The 22,854-nt window shown below is 47.9% G+C and overlaps 1 protein-coding gene across 1 annotated transcript in view; it reads right to left on the reverse strand.

The window, feature by feature from the left end:
- LOC130283129 (alpha-2-macroglobulin-like protein 1) overlaps positions 1-22,854 on the reverse strand; it is a 266,692-nt gene that overhangs the window by 154,985 nt on the left and 88,853 nt on the right. Inside the window, exon 10 of the mRNA XM_056532319.1 lies at positions 7,030-7,203. Coding sequence (XP_056388294.1) covers positions 7,030-7,203 — 174 coding nt within the window. The remainder of the gene's footprint in view (positions 1-7,029; positions 7,204-22,854) is intronic.

The raw sequence follows: 22,854 nt of genomic DNA on the forward strand, positions 1-22,854 counted from the left end.
CTTGACTAGGTTCAACCTGTTCCCCCATAACAGTTGGAAAAACAGGCTGTAGATCCTAGTATAGTAAGCCTCTGGCAAGATACATACGCTGCCCAGATAGATAAACAAGGGGAGCAGATAGTATTTGATCAGGTGTACCCTTTCCCTGAGGGTCATAGACCAACCCTTCCACTGGTCCACCTTCTGAGCGGCATCCTGGAGCTTACCATCCCAGTTTTTGGTGGGATAATCATCCTGGCCGAATGTGATGCCTAAGACTTTTGCTGATTCTTGGGGCCCTGGAAGGGTGTCCGGGAGATCAAACGTGGGATCCCCGCCTCCCAGCCAGAGACTCTCACACTTATCCCAGTTGATCTTAGACCCGGATGCCTCCGAGTAGCAGTCCACCTCCGACATCATCACATCGACCTCCTCTCTCTCTCTCTCTCTCTCTCTCTCTCGGAGACGAAAATAGTGACATTGTCAGCATATGCCACCACTCTCTGGGTGACATCCAGCTCCGCCAGACTCATCCCGACTCCCACCAATGGTCCGCAACTCACCCTCCTAAGGAAGGGATCGATTGCAAACACATATAAGAGCTGGCTCAAAGGACAACCCTGATGGACTCCAGACCCCACCTCAAAAGAGCGGCCAGACCACCCGTTCACCAGCGGGAGACTCTCTGCCCCTGCATACAAGATCTTTAGCTAATTAACAAAAGAACTCGGTAAGCCATATCTCAGGAGGACGGACCAGAGGTACTGGTGGTTCACCCGATCAAATGCTTTGGCCTGATCCAAGGACAGCAAGTACCCCTTCCAGAGACCTGCACTACTCCACTCCACTGCCTCCCTGACACTAAGGACAGCACTTAAGGTGCTTCGGCCTGGAACAGAGCAGTGCTGAGCCCCGGAAAGGAGCCAGGTGCAAACTTCACCAGCCGATTAAACAGTATCTTAGACAGAAGCTTCCTGTTCGTTTTGAGAAGAGCTATGGGTCTCCAATTTGGCTAGGATCTTTACCCTTTGACATAAGAATCAGGGCTGATCTCCTCATTGAATTTGGCAGAGTGCCCGAGGAGAGACACTCATTGAATACCTCAGTCAAGAGGGGAGCTAAAGACTCCTTAAAGGTCCTGTACCACTCGGATGTTAAGCCATCCGGACCTGGCGACTTCTTAGGGGCAAGCCCCTCGATCACCAGTCTCACTTCCTCTTCCCTAATTTCTTCTGCCAAAACACCAAGAGAGGGGTCTACCCCTGGCTCAGGAATGGTTTCAGCCAGGAAAGCCTACATCCTGTCTCGATCTAGATCCTTCCTCCCTAAGAGGTGTGAGTAGAAGGATCTGATGAACTCCAAGATCCCTGATCTGGACCGATTCAGAGATCATGTACTATCAATCAGTCCTGAAATGATTTTACTACTCACTGACATCTTACAGTTTCTGTAAGGGTCGGGCGAGCGGTACTTCCCCAAATCCCTCTCAAAAACCAAAGATGCGTGTCTATCGTACTGACACCTCATCAGCAAGGATTTCACTCTGGAGATATCCTCTCGGCTACCTCCAGTCGAGACGAGAAGCTCGAGTTTCCTCCTCAGACCCTGATACAAGCAGTACCTGTTCAGGGACCTGAGGCTCGAAAGCTGGCAGAAGAACTCCGCAACCCGCTTCTTGAATATCTCCCACCACTCCAGCTTATTACTACAAAGATCCAGTAAAGGTACCTGACTCTGAAGAAAATCCTCAAAGGACTGACTTACCTCCGCTTCCTCCAGGAGGGACAAATTAAGCTTCCAATAACATTTTCCCATCCAGGGGGTCTCTGAAACATTAAGGGAAAACAAAATCATACAGTGATCGGAGAACTCCACCTCAACCACGGACACTGCGAAAGAGACGGCTTCCTCCTTTAAATAAAACCTATCTATCCTAGACCTGCGACTACCTTGATGATCGGTGAAACCAGCGTGACCCGAGGGGCTCCGGATGTGGGCGTCCTCTAGGCGAGCTTCTTTAGCTATTCTAATCAGTGCCACACTATCGCAAGTCAGCGGACCATTGGAACCTCTCCTATCTTGGGACCTCGTGACATTATTGAAGTCCCCTCCAAAGATCACTTGTTGTAAAAAGAAAGGGCATAATCCTCATAAAGAGATCTTTACGGCCCCACTTAGTTTGCAGGGCATAGATGTTAATGAGCCGGAGCTCTTGTCCCTTCATGAAGATATCTAAGATCAGGCACCTCCCCATTTCTAATTCAATAACCCGTCTGCATTCAACAGGAGCAGTAAAAAGGACCGCCACCCCACTATACGGCTCAGCCGCAAGAGACCAGTGGGAGGGACCGTGCCTCCACTCCCTTCTAGCTTTTACCAGAGAGGCTAGATCTGACAACCTGGTCTCCTGTAAAAAGAAAATGTCGGCTTCAACGCAGCCGAGAAAATCAAAGGCAGCAAATCTAGCTGTATCAGACTTTATGCTGGCACAATTAATAGATGTCAGCGTCAATGGAGTGCCACCATAGAGGCTGAATAAATAAGAGTGCCACACCCTTTACTTTTGCTTCCCTTACTTTTTTGCCCCCTCATCCCCCGAAGAAGACGAGAGGGCTGGATCCCACTTAGACCTTTTTTTGGTTTCCGATTGATCCATTTCATCCCCATCTCCATCCAGCCCCGGTCTAGCCCTGCCCTCCGAGGAAGGTGCCATGACAGGACAGGGCCCAGTTCCCCCCAGAGGCTCTTTCTTCCTAGGCACCCCGCCCTCACCTTGGTATCGAGGACGAGGTACCGGTTTGACAGGTCAATCAGAGGGGGGGCAGTCAGGCTTCCGTTTGGACCTGGCCCATAGTACAAGGAACAGAGGACTCTGACCTCTTCTTTCTCCCTTTCCTTTTGCCCTTATCTTTCTTTTTAGGCCTCTCTCCACTCTCCTCATCCACACTTTCATAGTGGGAGGAATCAGAAGGGTAAGCCATATTGCCCTCCTCTTTGCACAGCCTCCTGATCTCCTCACCCAGCACGTTCTCCTTCAGGGCTTCAGCAGTTACTGGGCTAGCTTCAGGAGCAGGGGCTGAAGCTACCCCCGCCACCTGGGCACTCTCCAGCTCCCTACTCCTTCTACGATTTTTCTCCCGCTTTAGTTTGGCGGGGCCCCTTTTCCTCCTCACTAGCCCTGTTGCGCCCCCATTCCTGCCCGTACCCTCCCCAACCGAGGCTACTTCACAGCTCTCCGCAGCCGGAGCGGCCGCTGCACGGGCGAAGTCGCTAGGACAATGGCTGAAAGGGTGTCCGAGGACACCACACAGGTGGCACCTGATCTGTCTACAGGATGCGGCCAGATGACCCACCCCACCACACAAAGCTAGGACAATGGCTGAAAGGGTGTCCGAGGACACCACACAGGTGGCACCTGATCTGTCTACAGGATGCGGCCAGATGACCCACCCCACCACACAAAGCGCAATAGTACCTGCACCCACCCCACCACACAAAGCGCAATAGTACCTGCACAGTACAGGCTGCGCTAAAGTGGGTGGGGCTGCCTGTGACAGACCTTAGGCTGCCCCTGGTAGAAGAACTGTATCCTATCACGTCCAAGGAAGGCGGCTGACGGAATGTGGGCAACCGTACTCCCTGAACGCTTGAGTTTGACGGAAAACGTCCAGGCCCCGTACCAGATCCCGTGCTCATCAAAGTTTTTCTTGGGCATGTCCGTCACATCCCCATACCGTCCGAGCCAGGTCATCATGTCATAACAAGAAAGCGACTCGTTACGGGTCAAAATGGTCACTCTCTTGACAGAGTTCTGACGGGAAATCACCTTTACCGTGAAATCCCGCCAGCCGGGCTCGTTTTTCGCCACTTCGTAGTTTGACCAAAAGAGTTCAAGACCCTCTGGCCGAACTAAACTGACATCAAACTCAGACGAACCGTAGGGGTGAATCAGAGCAAAGATGTCACTCGCCCTGAATTCCATCTGAAGGAGGAGCTCAACCACTTTAGAGCGAGGTGGGCACGCATCCTCGCCCCTCCAAATCAGACGGACCACATTCCTACGGTTATTGTCCTGCCCGGTTGTCGGGAAGGACCAGACCACCTCCCCATTCCGCTCTCGGAAAGCCCCCAAACCATGCCTCTCTATCCAGAAAGACAGGTCGACCTCACCCCTTCCCTCTACCTTGGAGGCGCTGTTGCAAGTGGCCTCCAGAGCCGGACGGAGATGGGGACCCCCCTGAACCCCCGGTAGTGACTGCTCCTAGGAGCTATGCCAGTGCTATGCCGGGGGGCAGCCGGACCAGACCCAGACCTAGACCCAGAACCAGACCCACTAATACCACCATTCACACCACTACTCTCATTATCTTTCTTTGCATTCACACCACTACTACTACCACCAACATTCACTCCACTGACACTCCCACACACATTCCTCTCATCCACAACACTACTACACCCATCATTCTCACATCTTGCACTCTTAGCATCCTGCCTAAAGAATTCTAGGCTGGCTGGGACTTGTAGTGTTGCTGGTGTTAAATAGATTTTATTTTCTGGCTTAGCTGCTGGGGTCGATGCTAATGGCTTCTTCTCCATGCATGATGTGACTTCTGGAGTCTGGGGCTGCCCCTCCGAGAGCACACCAACTCCTCCCACTGCGCCTGCACTTAGTTTGCCGGACTGCACGGGCTCTGCAGCTGAACCCGGCGCCCGGACACTCCCCCCTCACAGTGGAGTGTCCCACAGCGACCGCAGAACACACAGTACTCGGAGGACCGCCCCCCGAGCACACAGATCCACTGCTCTCCGCCACCGGCACCCGGACACTCCCCCCCCCCCTCACAGGCGAGTGCCCCGCAGCACCGGTAATGCCCACAGGGCTCGGGGAACCGCCCCCGAGCACACGGCGGCATAACTCTCCTCTGGCATTTGGACATGCCCCCCGCCACCCTGGGGCGGGGGGCATGCCCACCATGAGCCCATCCTGCCCCTCCCTACCAGGCAGGATGGGTGGGCTTCACATCTATTGCGCCTGCTGCCTTTTCTGACGCCATGCTGTACCCCCCATGCTGGCTCCGTTCCACCACAGCATTGGGGTCTGACAGTCTGGGGGGCCCAGCAGCCTGAACCAGCTTTGCAGCTGGCCCAGACTGCTGGAAAGGAACAAAGACATACTGAACAGTTTCCTGGATCTTATGTTTCTTAGCCTTATGCTTCACTGCCACATCCTCACATGGGTCATCTCCAAAAGTGAAATGCTGGAGGTGGGCTGGGGACTCCTGCATTACGATCGCCCTCAGCAATCCCCAGCCTCACACTCAACATCCTTCTCTTCACTTTCACTAAGTGGAAGCGCCACCTGTGCTGGCTCAATGTAGCTGTCCTGGGTAGTAACACACGGAGTAGAAACAGGCACAGCATCTTCCTCTACCACCTGTACATTTTCCTCCACCTTATCTTCCTCCTCCTTTACTCCATCACCCCCATCCTCACTTTCTTCACCGCCACTACTCTCCCCATCATCCACCTCCTCCTTACCTGGGGATTTCATGCCGGCAAACCGAGCCTCATTCATCAGCTTCTCCCGGAAGAGACCGCTCCCTTCCAGGATTTCTGCCCTTCGCTCCTCCGGCTTCACAATCTCGCTTTTCAGCGCTGTGATCCTCTTCTTTCGTTTTGGGCTATTCTTTTTGGATCCCGTACTTGCCAGATTCTGAACTCCCTGCAGATCTTCTTTTCAGCTTCAACTTCAGCTCCTTACCACGCCGCTGATATTCTGAAAACCATGCAATCATACGGGAACAGAAGGTCTCGCTGAATTCCTTGGGCCCTCTTTCCGCCCACATCTCAATGCTTTTCCTCCTCACCTTCCTTTCACCAGATCTCTGGCTGGCACCCATTGCCGGAGGAGCAGAGCCTGCATTGCTGCAGACTCTGCTGGATCTTCTACCTCCGGCCGGAACAATGGCTGTTGCAGTTTTCTCTCCATTCCCCGCCAGCCTTGAAGAATGAGAAGTGGAGGCCCGAGACTCCATGCAGGGAGGCTCTCCCCAGGAGCCTGCCACGCTCCTGGGAAAGACTAATGTAACACCTGCTGCTTTCTGATTCTGGAAGTCTGGAGGAGCACAAAAAGGGACACACCCACTCGCTGCTCACACTGATCTACTCTGGACTGCTGTGTTCACAGGATGTGCTCTCTGCTGACACCTCTGTCCGTGTCAGAAACTGTCCAGATCAGGAGAAAATCCCAAAGCAAACATATGCTGCTCTAGACAGTTCCTAAAATGGACAGGGGTGTCCGCAGAGAGCACTGTGGTCGTGACAGAAAAGAAATCCCAAAAGAAAATAATTTCCTCTGTAGTAGAAAGCCGCTAATAAGTACTGGAAGGATTAAGAATTTTTAATAGAAGTAATTTTACAAATCTGTTTAACTTTCTGGCACCAGTTGATTAAAAAAAAAAAAAAAAAAAGTTTTCAACCAGAGTACACCTTTACTGTAAGGGTGTTCAATAGGAATTTTAAGTGTAATTGCAAAGGGTCAGAATACTTTTTTCTAAAATTCTGCTTTCACATTCACATTATGAAGAATTGAGTGCATATTGATGGAGAAATACCAAAATTATGTTTTTTTGTAGAAAAATTCTGCAACATAACGGAAAAAAGTTAAAGGGTCTAGGTCTGAAGACTTTCCACAGTAAATGCATTGTATATGTTTGAAATGATAAAATAAGTATGTGTCATCAATTATATCATTTCTGTACAATGGTTCAAATGTATTGTATAAAGGATACTGCATTTTGTTAAAACCTTTAACTTTAGGTACCTTCTTACATCTAATTTTAGAGTCATGACAGAAGGGGTTCACATGCACTTCTGCATATGCTGTCCCTTTAATAGCTGTGGGAGTTCAGCATTGGTAGACTAAGTTCTGCAGGTCAATACTACACCACAGACTTTGCTCTATTAATCGTGGATACTACAGCTTATGGATTAAATGTGCATCTTTACTTTTCTAATGTACAGCAATACTATCATCTGCTGACTTACCTTCAACGCTAGCATTGATGGCCATTTATGGGTTTCGAGTGCAAAATGTGCAATTCCATGTGAATCAGTCTTCAGATTAATACGTATGGGATCAGAATTGTCATTGTGGTTCAATAGATATAATTTTAATGCTGTATTAACCATGGGGTTTTTCTTCTCATCACTGACTTTAACCTGAGGATGAGAAAAGGAAAAAGCTAATAAGGCAGCATATCCTCTAGACCAGAGATGAGTGAACTTTTCAAAAGTTTGCTTTGACAGGTTTGGTGAACTTATGCAAAAATTGGGTTTTGACCAAATTAGTGAATCCTGACCTCAGCAATACCCTAAAACAACCTCATGTATTACACTGTTTAACCCTCAGTTCATGTCAATATGTATAGCTATGTGTAAATGAATAGTACCCGTGGTAACTAATAAGATCGTTAAAAACTAGTGTTAAGCGCGAATATTTGAATTGCAAATTTTTACCGTGAATATCGGCACGTCATGATTTTGTGAATATTTAGAATATAGCTATATATATATATTAGTAATGAAGAATATTAATTTTTGTTTCACAGTACACATCACAATGATGTGTACTGTGTAAAAAAAAAAAAAAAAAAAATTTGATCATCCCTCCCTGCTTCCAGCTTGTGGTCCAAAGAAGGCTCTAATATTATTTTCTGTGTGAGTTGGAGTGGAGCGCGAATATTTCGTATTTGCAAATATGCAAAAATTTGCGAATATCGGCACTTCCAGAGGACACTGATTCCTCCCTTCTTTTAGCTTGTGGGCCAATGAGAAGGATGCAAATACAGTTTTCAGAGGTTAGCAACATCCCTAGCAACCAATAGGAAAGTTGCACACAGATAGTTAGTTGAAAGATATAATTGTGCATGCGTACTATACAAATTTAATTACGAATTTCGCATGGGAAAAAAGCGATCGAATATGCGAAATTCACAAACATAGGACGAATATTCATCCATATATTTGTGAAATATTGCAAATTCGAATATGTCCTATGCTGCTCATCACTATTAAAAACATTATTTTTTGCTGGCAGTTGCCTCCTAGTGTCACTATGTACATGGAGGTATCGGAAGAAGCAGTGTTTTTTTCCAAGAGGGCCAAAAAAATTTTCTTCTTGGGAGCAGCCACAGATTTTGCACTTGGCAAGTAAAGAAGCAATGGCTTTACAAGCCAATCTGAAAATTCTCCCATTTCAAGAAATGGCAACAGGAGCTTCCTGAAAACTGAAGAAATGGCCTTTACAAGTGAAAAACTTAAAATAATAAACCTTTTTTGGGATCACCTGATTGTTTAGGCCATGTAGTAGCAGCAGCAGGGGTGGTGGTAGAAGTAGGAGACGCACAGTGTGAAACAAAGTACAGGAAAAGGGGTCTATGCTTATGTAAGCCTGGTAATAACCAGCAGCATCAGAAGTGGTGGACTATTGGTTATAGAAGTAGCAAGTTGACAACAGTGGTGATGAACTGGTGGTGGTAGTAGTGCGTTGACAGCAGGGGTGGTAGACTGTTGTAGTAGTTGCGAGTCAACAAAAAAGGGGGGTGGACTGGTGGTAGCAGTAGAAAGCCCTGACCAGGGGTGGTGGTAGTACAGTGATGCCTCAACATACGATGGTAATTGATTCCAAATGAACCATCGTTACTTGAATCCATCGTATGTTGAGGGATCCGTGCAATAATAATATAGAAAGTTATATTCACGTGTCCCCGCCGCTCCGGACCGTCACCGCTGCCATGGATCGTCGCTCTCCATCGCCGCCATCACGTCCCCAGGGTGTCCCTGCCGCTCCGGACCGTCACCACATCCCTGGATCGTCGCTCTCCATCGTCGTCCTCACATCGCTACGCACGCCGCTCCTATTGGATGACGAGACAGCGTGCGCAGTGACGTGATGACGACTAAGGAGAGCGACAGCCATGCAAGGGAGCCCGAAGAGGACGGTCTGGAACGAACGTCAGGGACAGATAAGTGACACTCACCGGACCACACAGGGCACCATAAACGACTATCCGGCAGCAGCTGAAGCAGTCTGCGCTGCTGGATAGCCCTTTATGCGATGGACAGGACACCCATGGCAAAATGAGTCAGTTTTGGCCAATGGTCTAATATGGTGACCCAGTCCATTGGTTCTGCGCTGCTGGTGCCTGCCAGAGAAAGGGCGCATTTAAGGTGTTAATCAACCTGGTAGTTTAGTAGGGGGTGAACATGCCTTTGGTGATAATATATGTCAGGTTGGCATACTGCAAGTAAAAACGTAGTCATCGCTTACCTCAACTTGAATGTTCGCCAACCTTTTGGAGGGGTAGCACTGGCAGATGCATGGAGTCTAACTCAGGGATAGGGGATAGTGGCCTAGTGTTTGACAGGTGATTGCCTTTGGAAAGCCGTGGCAAGTTCACTGCATGGATTTTCTCTATAAAAATCCAGTTTTGCCCAAATTTGGTTTGATACCAAGGTTCTAAGTGTGATGATCCAATACTTTTCTCTTTGCTTCATGCTCACAATACAGCTGTGATGGGAGTGTGAATAGACTGAGGATGGGGTGCGGGGGGATGGGGGGTTGGATAAGGAGACCGAGGATGGTTGGGGAGTATGTTTAATAGAGGTCAAATGTGTGTGTTTTATACAAGTGAATATGATATATGTGTATATGTATGATGGAGGCGTGTTTGTATGATGGAGGTGTATATGTAAAATATATATGTGTATGTTTGATGGATGTGTGTATGTATGATAGATGTGTGATCTATCATACACACATATATTTAGGGCTGCACAATTTGGGAAAAATCTGTTTCTGTTATGGAGTTAAATATTGTGATATCGATATGTGATTGCGATATCATAAACAAATGGTGAAAATCCCCCTATTTAATGTCCAATCCTTCTATTTCATATAGCCAACCCCCCAAATTTCATGTTCATTGACTGAACATAAAATGGAGGGGATTGGATATTAAATTTGGAGAAATTAACTAAATTCCTCCTCCACATTTCATGTGCCTGGCCTGATATACTGTAGTCTGCGCACTCTCCTGATGTACTGTAGTCTGTGTACTCTCCTGATATACTGTAGTCTGCGTACTCTCCTGATATACTGTAGTCTGCGTACTCACCTGATATACTGTAGTCTGTATACTCTCCTGATACACTGTAGTCTGCGTACTCTCCTGATATACTGAAGTCCGTATACTCTCTTGATATACTGTAGTCCACATTGTTACATTGAGCGCTCCGGGTCTCTGCTCCTCCCCGGAGCGCTCGCGGCGTTCTCCTCTCTGCAGCGCCCCGGTCAGACCCGCTGATCGGGAGCACTGCACTGACACTGCCGGCGGGGATGCGATTTGCATAGCGGGACGCGCCCGCTCGCGGATCGCATCCCAATCCACTTACCTGTCCCGGTCCCCGGCTGTCACGTCCTGGCGCGCGCGGCTCCGCTCTCTAGGGCGCACGCACCAGCTAACTAAGATTTAAAGGGCCAGTGCACCACTAATTGGTGCCTGGCTCAATCAGTGTATTAGCTCCCACCTGCTCCACGCCTTTATAACTTCACTTTCCCTTCCCAGCATTGCCGGATCTTGTTGCCTTGTGCCTTGTGAAAGCGTTCCTGTGATTGCCTTACCAGTGTTTCCAGACCTTCTGCCGTTTCCATTGACTACGAACCTTGCCGCCAGCCCTGACCTTCTGCTACGTCTGACCTCGCCTCTGTCCAGTCCTTCTGTTCCCTTCTGTAGTTTTTATTGGTTCCTTTTTTTTTATTGAACTTTTTGATAATTTTTTAGAAATTTTTTTCAGGTATATGAGGTGTCCAAAAAGCTGAAATCCTGGTATTTTGAAATGACAATTTTTTTAGTACCCATAGGGCAGAGTTTTCCAAATGGTGTGTCTCCAGTTATTGCAATACTACAACTCCCCGCATGCCCGGACAGCCAAAGGCTGTCCAGGCATGCTGGGAGTTGTAGTTTTTCATCAGCTGGAGGCACCCTGTTAGGAAAAAAAACTGCCATGGGGACTGTTCTACTACTTGCATTGCAATCTAGTGATTGCAGACACTGTTGTCCCATAGGCACATCACTGATCAGTGTTATCGGCGCTCTTATTACAGCCTGCTGAGGCTATCAGCATTATTGGAGCGCCGATCGGACAGGACCGAGGCAGGTAGGGAACCTCCGCCTGTCCTCTCAGTTGATCAGGACCCTGCAGCATTATGCCGCCGATCAGCTCCACTGAGCTACCAGCAGTCTCTTCAGCATTTTAGACGCCACGATCAGCTTTGATCGCCGCGTCTAAAGGGTTAATGCTGGACATCACTTGGATCGGTGGTGTCCCGATCAGCTCCACTGAGCTAACAGCAGTCTCTTCGGCATTTTAGACGCCACGATCAGCATTGATCGCCGCGTCTAAAGGGTTAATGCTGGACATCACTTGGATCGGTGGTGTCCGGCATTAGCAAGCATGAAGAAAGCGCACTCTTCATACACCCACCGCAGGGCTGCGCTGTTTATTATGGGCGGTCAGACATGGTGGGGTTAATTCACCTCCAGGCACAGCGCACTGCTGGAAGGAGAGACAGTTAAACAGTCAGCCACACAGTGAAGGGACTGGGCCGCGATGCAAGGAGCTAACTTACCACCGGAGCCCGGCTCTGCTCCCTTGTTTAATTATCTGCTCTCGTGTGGCCTGACCGACCCCTTCATTGTGCGACCCATTGTATAAGCACAGGGCTGCATCAACATATCGCAATCCCTAGATATCACGATTCAATTGGGATTGCCATATATCGTGCAGCCCTAATACATACACTTATATCGTACTTACACACATCTATCATACATACGCACCACCATCATACATACACACATCTATCATACATATACACATATATCATACATATACACTAAAGATGAGCGAATGGAATCTGACAAATCCGAATTTGTTACAAATTTCATGAAAATTTTTTAACGAATGCGAATATCGCCGCGATTCTATCATGCGAATAGCTTCATTAAACTCCATTTAGTGCAGTCCATGCTCCAGGGCATCTAAAATGGTGGATCCACATGTGAGGACATGGGGCAAGAAATCCTGGGAAGGCGGGAACAAAGGTCCGCGGAATGACCCTGAGTCACATGCAGGATGCAGCCAGTCACCCCTGTGATGTCAAAGCCCTATATAATCGGCAGCCATATTGCAGATAGTCACTTCATCCTTACACTGCAGAGAGATAGATAGGGACAGACAGCCCTGTGTGTTACACAGAAAAGATTTTTCCAGCACCGATTTACCTCTTAGTCAAGTCAGCATTCTGTTGGACAGAGAGTAGTTTGTTTGTCACAGAAATGCATTCTTATTGCAGCGATCCACCTCCCAGTCACTGTCTACAGCTTTCTGTTATAGAGAAGATCAGAGAACAGTGTGTTGCACAGAAGAACAGCAGCGAATGGGCTCAAGCACAAAGCCTGCCTAGAAGCACTAATAGGGAAGGGAGTGAGATTGAGAAAGTGCAGTTTTGGCTGTAGCACATAGCAACTGTGTGCTGCAGCACTAGTGTCTACTGCTGGTGTTGTGCACAAAAACTTTTTTAAGCATACTGTAGTGCATTTTTCTGCCCTCATAAGTGCATACCACATACGTACATCTAAGTGTTGTACCATTTTGTTTCTGATAAAGTCTCAAGGGCCTAGATACCATGAAAGGACAGCCAAAAGTACTCAGCGGCTAGTGCTGTACACGAAAAACTTTTTTAAGCGTATTCTAGCGCATTTTTCTGCCCTCATAAGTGCATACCACATTGGCACATCTAAGTGTTGTACCATTTTGTTCTTGATAAAGTCTTAAGGGCCTAGTTTCTGTAAAAGGCCAGCCAAAAGTACACACCTGCTGCTGTTCTAGACAAATACTGTTTTAAGCGTAGTGAAGCGTATTGTACTCCCCTCAAATACACACTAAGTGTGTCAGGCAGAGAAGTGCTAGGACATGCACAGAGGAGTGTCAGAGTGTCTCGACCAGCAACCCATCTGCCGTCATCGATTGATTAACACGGTCATTCACTTCATCACAAGTGACATCTGATTACCCCAGTCAACAGTCGGTGGCTTCCTCAGACACAACCCTCAGTAGGTATGCTCTGGGAGCAGTCCCTGTCCTCCCATTGTCTCTGTTTTATACTGTTCTCTCCCCTACAGAAATATCTTATGCTGTGGGTTCAGCTCCATTATTCAGTGAGGACGATCTAATAGAGGACAGTCAGCAGCTACAGCCCAGCCAAGACGTGGGGGAGACATCCACCGCTTCCTCCACTAGGCGGGCAAGAAGTGATGAGGAGAGTGACGTGGGAGGTGGCATTTCCAGCGTTCAGGGTCCTGAAGCAGACACTGTTGAGGAACCTGAGGAGGACATCAGTGACGTGCAGACACTTGTTGATGATGATGAAGCCGATCACAATTGGGAGCAGGGTGCAGAAGGGGCTTCATCATCATCAGGAGAAAAGGGTTGAAGGTTGACCGTGACGCAGCAGCTGAGTCAGCATGGTTGGCAGTCAGTATGGTGGCAAAAATGGAAATTCTGGACCCAAATGTGCCCGGGGGAGACCACCTGCTTCGCGGCAGCCTACCTTCCCGGGAGGTAGTGGAACAAGGGTTCCTGGAGACGGCAGCAGTAGCAGTCAATTAGTGCGGACTGTTAATGGGAAAATCAGCTACTCAACAGTGTGGCAGTTTTTCATCAAGCATCTGGAGAAGGTTAACATAGCCACATGCAAGATGTGTCGGCAGAAGGTGAAGCGTGGCCAGGGTCCAAATGTTGGCACCACGGCCCTGTGTCAACATATGCTGCGCCACCATAAAGTGGTGTGGGAGAACTGTGGCTCCGATGTGGTGGTCCAGCCAGTGGCACCCCGCCCCCTCTTTCAGCCAGCCAAGGCTCCACCACCTCAGCCAAAGGGAGCTGTGTGTCATACCCGCCTTCTGTCGCTCCAGATGCTCCTGCTCCTCCTAATTTTAGTCAGTCATTCCACCAGCAATCCATTGGCAAAGCTATGTCCAAGAGACAACAGTATACGCCCACTCATCCAATGGCGCAGAAGCAGAATGTGCTCCTGTCCAAGTTGCTGGTGCTGCAGTCCCTCCCTTTTCAAGTGGTGGACTCTACACCTTTCAGAGAATGGATGGTTTGTGCTGAGCCGAGGTGGAGAATCCCAAGCTGTCATTTCTTTGTGAAGAAGGCAGTACCAGCATTGCACAATTTTGTGGAAGAGAAAGTGGGCAAGTCCTTGAGCCAGTCGGTGTGTACCAAAGTGCACGGCAGTGCCTACGTCTGGAGCTGTAACTATGGTCAGGGACAATAAGTGTCCTTTACGGCCCACTGGGTGAATGTGGTTCCTGCACAGCCACCACACCAACTTGGACAGGTCATGTCAATTCCTCCTCCACGCTGTCCGTCCGTTGCTCCTGTGACAGTGGGTGACTCCGCCTCCTCATCTTCCACCATGTCCTCTGCCTCCGCTGTATGTACAAGTCTCAATGCTCTTCCAGCATACCATGTGTGCAGGGCATGGCAGTGTCAACTAGTGGCAGCTAATACGTGACACCTGCTGTTTGCTCAGGCCCTTTAAGGAAGCAACATTATTAGTCAGTTGCTAGGATTACGGGATGAATGACTTAATTCCACTGCTTCATTTCCTACAACACATGTTGGAAACAATGGCTGGTAAGGACACTGGAGACGTGGTGCCTACATCTCAGGACCACGTGAGATCTGTGGGGGCTGAACTGGAGGAGGAGGAGGGGCACGGTGGAGCACAGTTTAGGTTTAGCAAAATGGGCAGTTTTTCTAGTCATCTGACAGGAGAGGAGGAGCAGGAGCAGCCAGAGGAGCTAGAGGGTTATGAGGAAGGCGAGACAGAGGATCCAGACACACCGTAGCAGTATGCAATGGAGATGGAGGCAGGGAGTCCCTCCAAGTAATTTGCACAAGTGGCACGATGCATGCTCGCTTGCGTAGTGACCGCTGAATTGTCACCATTCGGCAGTGGGATGACTTCTGGCTCTCCACCTTATTGGACCCTCGCTTCCTTCACAAAATTAGGCCTTTTTTACACCCACTGAGAGGGAGGACAAACTGACCTACTACAGAGACATCCTACTTCTATTGGTTCCATCGTCCATCCTCTCGCAGGTCTGACTCGGGGGGCCCCTTGCGCTCACCTTCCACTGCCATGGCAGGGAGGGGTGGCAGGAGCAGTACTAGCTCCAACAGCAGCAGCCTGAGTCTACAGTGGCTGATGAGTAGCTTTCTTCACTCGCATAGTGAAGCAGTTCATCAGCAGCAGACAGATCTGGAGCAGGAAATGAACCAGCAGCTGGTGGCATACCTTGACATGCCAACACACCTTGAAGATCCGCTGGACTCCTGGGCCGCAACTAGCAGAGTTTGCCCTGGAAAAGCTGTCATGCCCGGCCAGTAGTGTGCCATCAGATGGGGTGTTTAGTGCGGCGGGGTCAATAGTCACCCCAAGGAGAACTCATCTGTCCACGAAAAATGTGGAGAGACGGACCTTTGTGAAGATGAATCAGGCATGGATCAGTCAGGATTTCCACCCACCAATGCCTGATGCATCAGAATAGATTGACCATGGTGCCACACCAACACTTAACAAATATGGATAGTGCCAAACAGATTTATGGTCTCCTCATGCTGCTGCCACCTCCACACTGTGTCATTTAGCTACTATTATGGACATTTATTAACGGGTTTAGTCAGGTTTTCTTTACTATAATTGTCGCAAAATTGTCGCAACTGCGACTACGTGATTTTTCGTGTGACATTTTGACTGGAAAGCGAGAAAAGCAAGTTTTCCTAAAATTTACTATGTAGTAATAATTTTAAAATGGACTACGGGTAGTCAGGTATTTATTAACTGCGACAGTCGCAACTGCGCAAAAAAAAGTCGCAACAGCGTTAAAAATTGACTAAATTTACTCCAGCTCAAACATGGAGCAGAAAAAGCTACTACCAAAGTAAAAAAGGAAAAATTGCTTACGTGAAAGAAAATTATCAACAGGCTGAAACCAGTTGATAAATACGTCGCACATAAGCAAAAAAAAAAGGAAAAAATTACTAAAAAAAAGAATACATAAGCGAACATTGATAAATGTCCCTCTATATGTTTTCCTCATGCTGCCGCCAACTCCAGGCTGTGTCATTTAGCCACTATGAGGGGCATTTACTAATCTTTTACTATGTAGTCTGGTTTTTATCCTGTTTTTTTCTACTTCATTTTTGATTATGTGTGACAAATTTACTAAATTGTTGCACAGCGTTAATAAATTTGGCACAAGTAGGCAAAAGTGGGAAATTTACTTCATGTAGTAGAAAAAATAGTCTTTTCCTTTTTCCTGCTGTCTGAATAGGTTTGGCTGCTAGGTTTCCTTCTGGATCTTTTGTTTTTGAGTTTTTTTTTTAGCTTTTTCACCACATCTAAATAATTCAATAACTAAATTGTAGTCATGGCTCAGAATAGTGGTAAACGGTGTTTAGTGTGTGTGTTTATTACATTTTTTTAACACTGATATTTCTCCCTAAATGTACTTACTCTTTTTTTTTTTTTTTTACTTCTTCTACAGATCCGTGTATCCTGTGGACTCCTTCGGATTCGGTGGACTACTTCGACGACCAGCGTTTTTCTTTGTTTGATGTTAATAAAATGGTGAACGAGGGCTTGTGGGGGAGTGTTTTTTTGTAATAAATTTTTTTTTAAACCTGTTGTGTTTTTTTTTTTTACTTTACTGGACAGGCTTAGTAGTGGAAGCTGTCTTACAGACGGAGTCCATTACTAAGCGGGGCTTAGCGTTAGCCACAAAAACAGCTAGCGCTAACCCCCAATTATTACCCCGGTACCCAACGCCGCAGGGGTGCCGGGAAGAGCCGGTACCAACAGGCCCGGAGTGTCAAAAATGGCGCTCCTGGGCCTAGGCGGTAACAGGCTGGCGTTATTTAGGCTGGGGAGGGCCAGTAACAATGGTCCTCGCCCACCCGGGTAAAGTCAGGCTGTTACTGTTTGGTTGGTATTTGGCTGAGGATAAAATAGGGGGGAACCTATGTGTTTTTTTTTTTTTTTATATTTCATTATTTATTTTAAAAAAAAAAAGCATAGGGTCCCCCCTATTTTTATTCTCAGCCAAATACCAACCAAACAGTAACAGGCTGACGTTACCAGGGTGGGCGAGGACCATTGTTACTGGCCCTCCCCAGCCTAAATAATGCCAGCCTGTTACCGCCTAGGCCCAGGAGCGCCATTTTTGACGCTCCGGGCCTGTTGGTACCGGCTCTTCCCGACACCCCTGTGGCGTTGGGTACCGGGGTAATAATTGGGGGTTAGCGCTAGCTGTTTTTGTGGCTAACGCTAAGTAAGGAAAAAACACAACAGGTTTTTAAAAAATTTTATTACAAAAAACACTCCCCCACAAGCCCTCGTTAACCATTTTATTAAAATCAAACAAAGAAAAACGCTGGTCATCGAAAGTAGTCCACCGAATCCGAAGGAGTCCACAGAATACACGGATCTGAAATGAGAAGGAAAAACAAAAATGGGTTAGTACATTTATTATCACCTGCTCACACATCTCCCGCCCCGCACGACTACAACTGCCAGAATGCCCTTACAGTAAGGACATGCTGGGAGTTGTAGTTGTGTGGTGCAGGAGATGTGTGGGCAAGTGACAAGCTTGTCCCCTGCCCCCAGCTGCAGGACTACAACTCCCAGCATGCCCTTACAGTAAGGTGGGGCGGAGGCCGGGCACAGTGTTTTCCAACCTGGGAGTTGTAGTTTTGCAACATCTGGAGGCACCCTGGTTGGGAAACACTGTTTTAGGCCAGTGTTTCCCAACCAGGGTGCCTCCAGATGTTGCAAAACTACAACTTCCAGCATGCCTGGACAGCCAAAGGCTGTCCAGGCATGCTGGGAGTTGTAGTCTTGCCACATCTGGATGCACCCTGGTTGGGAAACACTGTTTTAGGGCTTGGGCAACTTACCGGCTTCTGTAGAATCCAGCGCTACACGACATTGCCGCAAGACACTGCCGCGCGACAGTGCCGTCCGGCGATCTCCTTCACCGATCGTCGCTGGAGCCTCGGAAGGGTAAGTGAACATCTTCGCCGGTCCCCTTTAGCGGTTTAGTTTTGCAACAGCTGGATGACTACAGTTTACAGACCACAAACCAGTGGTCTGCAAACTGTGGCCCTCCAGCTGTTGCAAAACTACAACACCCAGCATGCCCTGACAGCCAAAGCCTTTGGCTGACATTACAGTGCAGCCGCCTGGGCTCCTCATACTACCTCCCCGCTACCCTCACGTATGGGGACACGGATATACATCCCCCTTGTCTCCTGCCCGCGCCGCTCAGCTCCCGCTGCTACAAGACTACAACTCCCAGCGTGTCCTCACTGTATGGGCATGCTGGGACTTGTAGTCTTGCAACAGTTAGCAGACAGATGGGAGTTGTGTGGCACTGGCAGGTGAGAGGGGTGGGATGTAAATCATTGCAGTGTCCCTGTAGCGAAGTGAGGGTAGCGGGGAGAAAGTATGTCGGAGCCTGGGCGGCAGTAGCTTTTCCAGCTCCATGTTGGAGCTGGAGTAAATTTAGTCAATTTTTACGTCCGTTGCGACTATTTATTGCGCAGCTGCGACTGTCACAGTTAATAAATACCTGACCACTGCAAGTCAAAAATGCAAACTAGCGTAAATCAAGCGGGAAAAAGAAATTAGACTTTCTAGCTCTTGCTACAGAAAGTCGCACGAAAAATAGGGTAGGCGCAATTGCGACAATTTAGCGCCAAAAATTGTCAGAAAAATATGACTAAACCCCTTAGTAAATGCCCCTCTATATGTTCTCCTCATGCTGCCGCCAACTTCTGGCTGTGCCATTCAGCCACTATATGGTCTCCTTATGCTTCCGCCACCTCCAGGCTGTGTCATTCAGCCACTATATGGTTTACTCATGCTGCTGGGCCGGGGATATTACCTAAAAAATATTATGGTAGCACTAGCCACCATAAATCTTCAATTGAAATGTGAAAATTAATCTTTTAATCTTAGGGATTGTGAGACCCTATGGTCTCCTCATGCTGCCGCCAACTCCAGGCTGTGTCATTCAGCCACTATATGGTCTCCTCTTGCTGCCGTCAATTCCAGGCTGTGTCATTCTGCCAGATTATGATCTCCTCATGCTGCTGCCACCTCTAGGCTCTGTCATTGTGCCGCCATGTGACTCCTTGTTGGATTGGATTTGTGGTCATACAGTATTAGTACACACCGGGACATTAAACTTGGGAATCTAATATAAATCTTAAATTTAACTTTAAAAAATTTTATGTAATCTTTTCAAGACTAAGGCCCTATGGTTGTCGACGTCCTATTACCTGTGGAATTATCACATCCAATGAAACAGCTTGGAGCGATAACAATGAACCATAACTGATTAAATGAAACATTCGCACTTTCACAGTCAGGGGGGCGCTGAGAGGCAGGGGCTGGAACAGGTGGTATATCTTCTGGCGGAGGACCGCCAGCTCGATGCTCACCAGAATGACTAATCAAAAAATTAAATAAAAAATCTGCTACATCCAGACACTCTGCGGCAGTGATTCGAATAGCTATGCCTGTTTTTAATAGCGATTCGCCGAATCGAATTTTTCAGAAATTTGCTCATCTCTAATATACACATCTGTCATACACACCTATCTTACATACACACATCTATCATACATACATATGCACTGGACAAGGTTATATTAGGAGGGTACAGTATGTGGCAGGGTTATAGTCAGAGGGTACAGTGTGTGGAAGGCTATATTTAGAGGGTACAATGTGAGGCAGGGTTATATTTGGAGGGTATAGTGTGTGGCAGGGTTATAGTCAGAGGGTAGAGTATGTGGCAAGGTTATAGTCAGAGGGAACAATGTGTGGCAGGGTTATATTTGGAGGGTACAGTGTGTGGCAGAGTTATACTCAGAGGGTACGGGGTGTGGCAGGGTTATACTTGGACGATACACTGTGTGGAAGGGTTATATTCAGGGGCACAGAGTATGGCAGGGTTATATTCAGAGGGCACAGTTTCTATTATGGTTATATTCAGGGGGCTCAGTGTCTGGAAGGGCTATAATGATTATCGTCTTCATATAGAGGATAAGTGAGTTCTGCAGTATTAATGGCTGCACCCCAATCTGTGGCCTCCAACTGTTGCAAAACTACAACTCCCATAATGCCTAAGACTCCCCAGGCATGATGGAAGTTGTAGCTTTGAAACAGCTGAAGAGCTACTCAAACCAAGGTGATCGGCAGGGGTCCCAGCAGTCACAGTCGGAACCCCACCAAAAAAAATGGGCTGCTTATTCTAAAATCCCCGGGCCTATTTTTGGTCCCAGTCCAGCCCTGATGCCAAGTGTAATGTCCCAATATAGAACATGGTCCTGCACTACACTTAGGCCCTGTCAGGTTGAGTTCCTCAGTGACCTGGGGGCTCTCCTGCAGTGTCTCCCCTGTTGTTAGTACAATGTTACTTTAATAGGTATATAGTCAGTATGTTAATGTATAGACAGTATAAAGGACCTTTGGAAGACTAATGTAATTGTCTAAAGGACCTTTGAGATGTCACATGTTTATGTTACCCAGAGAGCTCTAGCTTAACACATGACCCGCGGCTTGACCTATGGGCTTCTGGCTCAGCTCCCCTTTATAAGGGGGCGGCCATTACAATTCTGTTTTCTTTCTACTGGGGTACAGTGAAGACGAGATGTCTCAGTGCTAATGTCCAGCTACCTGGAAGGTCTCAAATCTACAGTCACTTCCAGTAAGTCAAGTCTATGTCTGCTGTTGCTACCTACAGTTCAGTCAAGGCCTAAAGTCAATAATCTACAGTCTATTACAAGTATACTTGGTCCCAGCAAGCTGCGAGGTCCTACTGTGTTCCTGACCACCGCTCTGGGATTCTGGCCTAGCTGTGAAGATAATAACACCTCTCTGACCTCAGTAAAGCCTCCGTTAAACCATAACCTGGTTGTGGACTCTCATTTCACTGCCTAGCCATTGGTATGGCGGAGATATCGTTTGGGTGGTTCCCGATACCCAAAAACCACTCTGGCGTCACAAACATTAGGGGTTAATAACACCTTGCCCCTGGGGTTAATACCATATTGCCCTATCCACCTAAATTGCTACACCCCGTGGTCCCACCATCACCGTGGGTCACCACACATGTGTCTCTTAGCAACTGCCAATGTCCAATCTAAAAATCACACTGGCTCCAATAGCTGCCTTTCTGCTGTAGAAGAAAATCAGTCACTGCTTTCCATTGCTGGTACTGGTGGTCCAACATGTATAAGGTTGCGTTCGAGATTATTGGAATCGCAAATTAAGCATTGGTTGCATTAAGCAGCATTTAGTGGTTTGAGAAGCACATACTGTTGTTTGCAGGATTTAGATTTGATTTATGCTGAACTGACAGGATAGAGGAGGAGAAACACTAGATGACAGTGATGATGACAACAGGGAGATTTTACTGCATGTGGAAGAGGCCTGGCTACTAGACAGATGACAGGGAATAGGAGATGCAACAGCATCAGCAATAGGAGCAGCAAGGTTTTGATCATTTTGTGGGGTATTTCAGTTTTCTCATGCAACTTTGTTATACTTGTGCCCTTGCCATGCCTTACTCCAGCACTGTGCTTCATTTTCAGAAGAAGTGCCACACAGCAGAGTACTGTAAAGAGCAAATATGTACACCACAACCCAACCATACCTCTCCTGCAAGCTTTTTTTCTGGAGCCTACAAATGCAGCAGCATTGTTGCCAATACTTTTCTCTGAGATGACCATACCAGATGTTCTGGCCCTACCTTAGCTTGGTTCTTTATCACTGCCAGTGCCACCACCCCCTCCTGCTCTGATGAAATCCCTAGGTTCCCATATCCTGTCTAAAACCAAGTCCTCCTTATGATATTCGCCACTACTCTCAGTCTGTTCTGATGCACACCCCCCCCCCCCCCCCATGACTAATGCTATAACCACTCCTACCACCAGTTACTCTACCACTGCTATGGATGTCGGACACAGCCTCTTCCTCAACCACTTCTGCAACACATTCTAAAAGAAAGCTGTCCTCGCAAAAGTCTTATTACCATCCTTGTCCTTAGTACCCAGGGTGCTGTCTTCCTCCAGAAAAAGTCAGGCCCCACTAGGAGGGGGAAGCAAAGACAAAGATGATTGAAATGAAGGAGTAAAAATGCTTCTTTTTCTCTGCCAAGTAACTGTAAAAGAAGAATAATACACTGCCACATGGCTGAATGTCATAGCGTCAGAGTGTTCCTCCTCTTGAGATGCCTGAGAATGAGCCACCAGTCCACAATGGCCTCCTCCACCAAAACAATAAGCCCCCTGGAGGAGGTAGACAACTGTGGCTTTCTGGTGCTGCTACAATTAATATTGGGCCTGGGCATTGGCTGCTGCTACTTGTACTTGGCCTGGTTACATGGCTGCTACTATTTGTACTTAACCTGGGCACATGGCGGCTGCTACTTGTACTGGGCCTGAACACATGGCGGCTGCTAGTTGTACTGCGCCTGGGCAAATGGCTGCTATCACTTGTGATGGGCCTGGGCATACGGCTGCTGTTACTTGTATGGGCATGGGCACACGGCTGCTGTTACTTGTACTGGGCCTGGGCACATGGCTGCTGCTACTTCTACTGGGCCTGGGCACATGGCTGCTGCTACTTTCACTGGGCCTGGGCAAATGGCTGCTGTTACTTGTACTGGG

This window comes from Hyla sarda, chromosome 7, assembly GCF_029499605.1.
Source record: "Hyla sarda isolate aHylSar1 chromosome 7, aHylSar1.hap1, whole genome shotgun sequence".
Taxonomy (NCBI): domain Eukaryota; kingdom Metazoa; phylum Chordata; class Amphibia; order Anura; family Hylidae; genus Hyla; species Hyla sarda.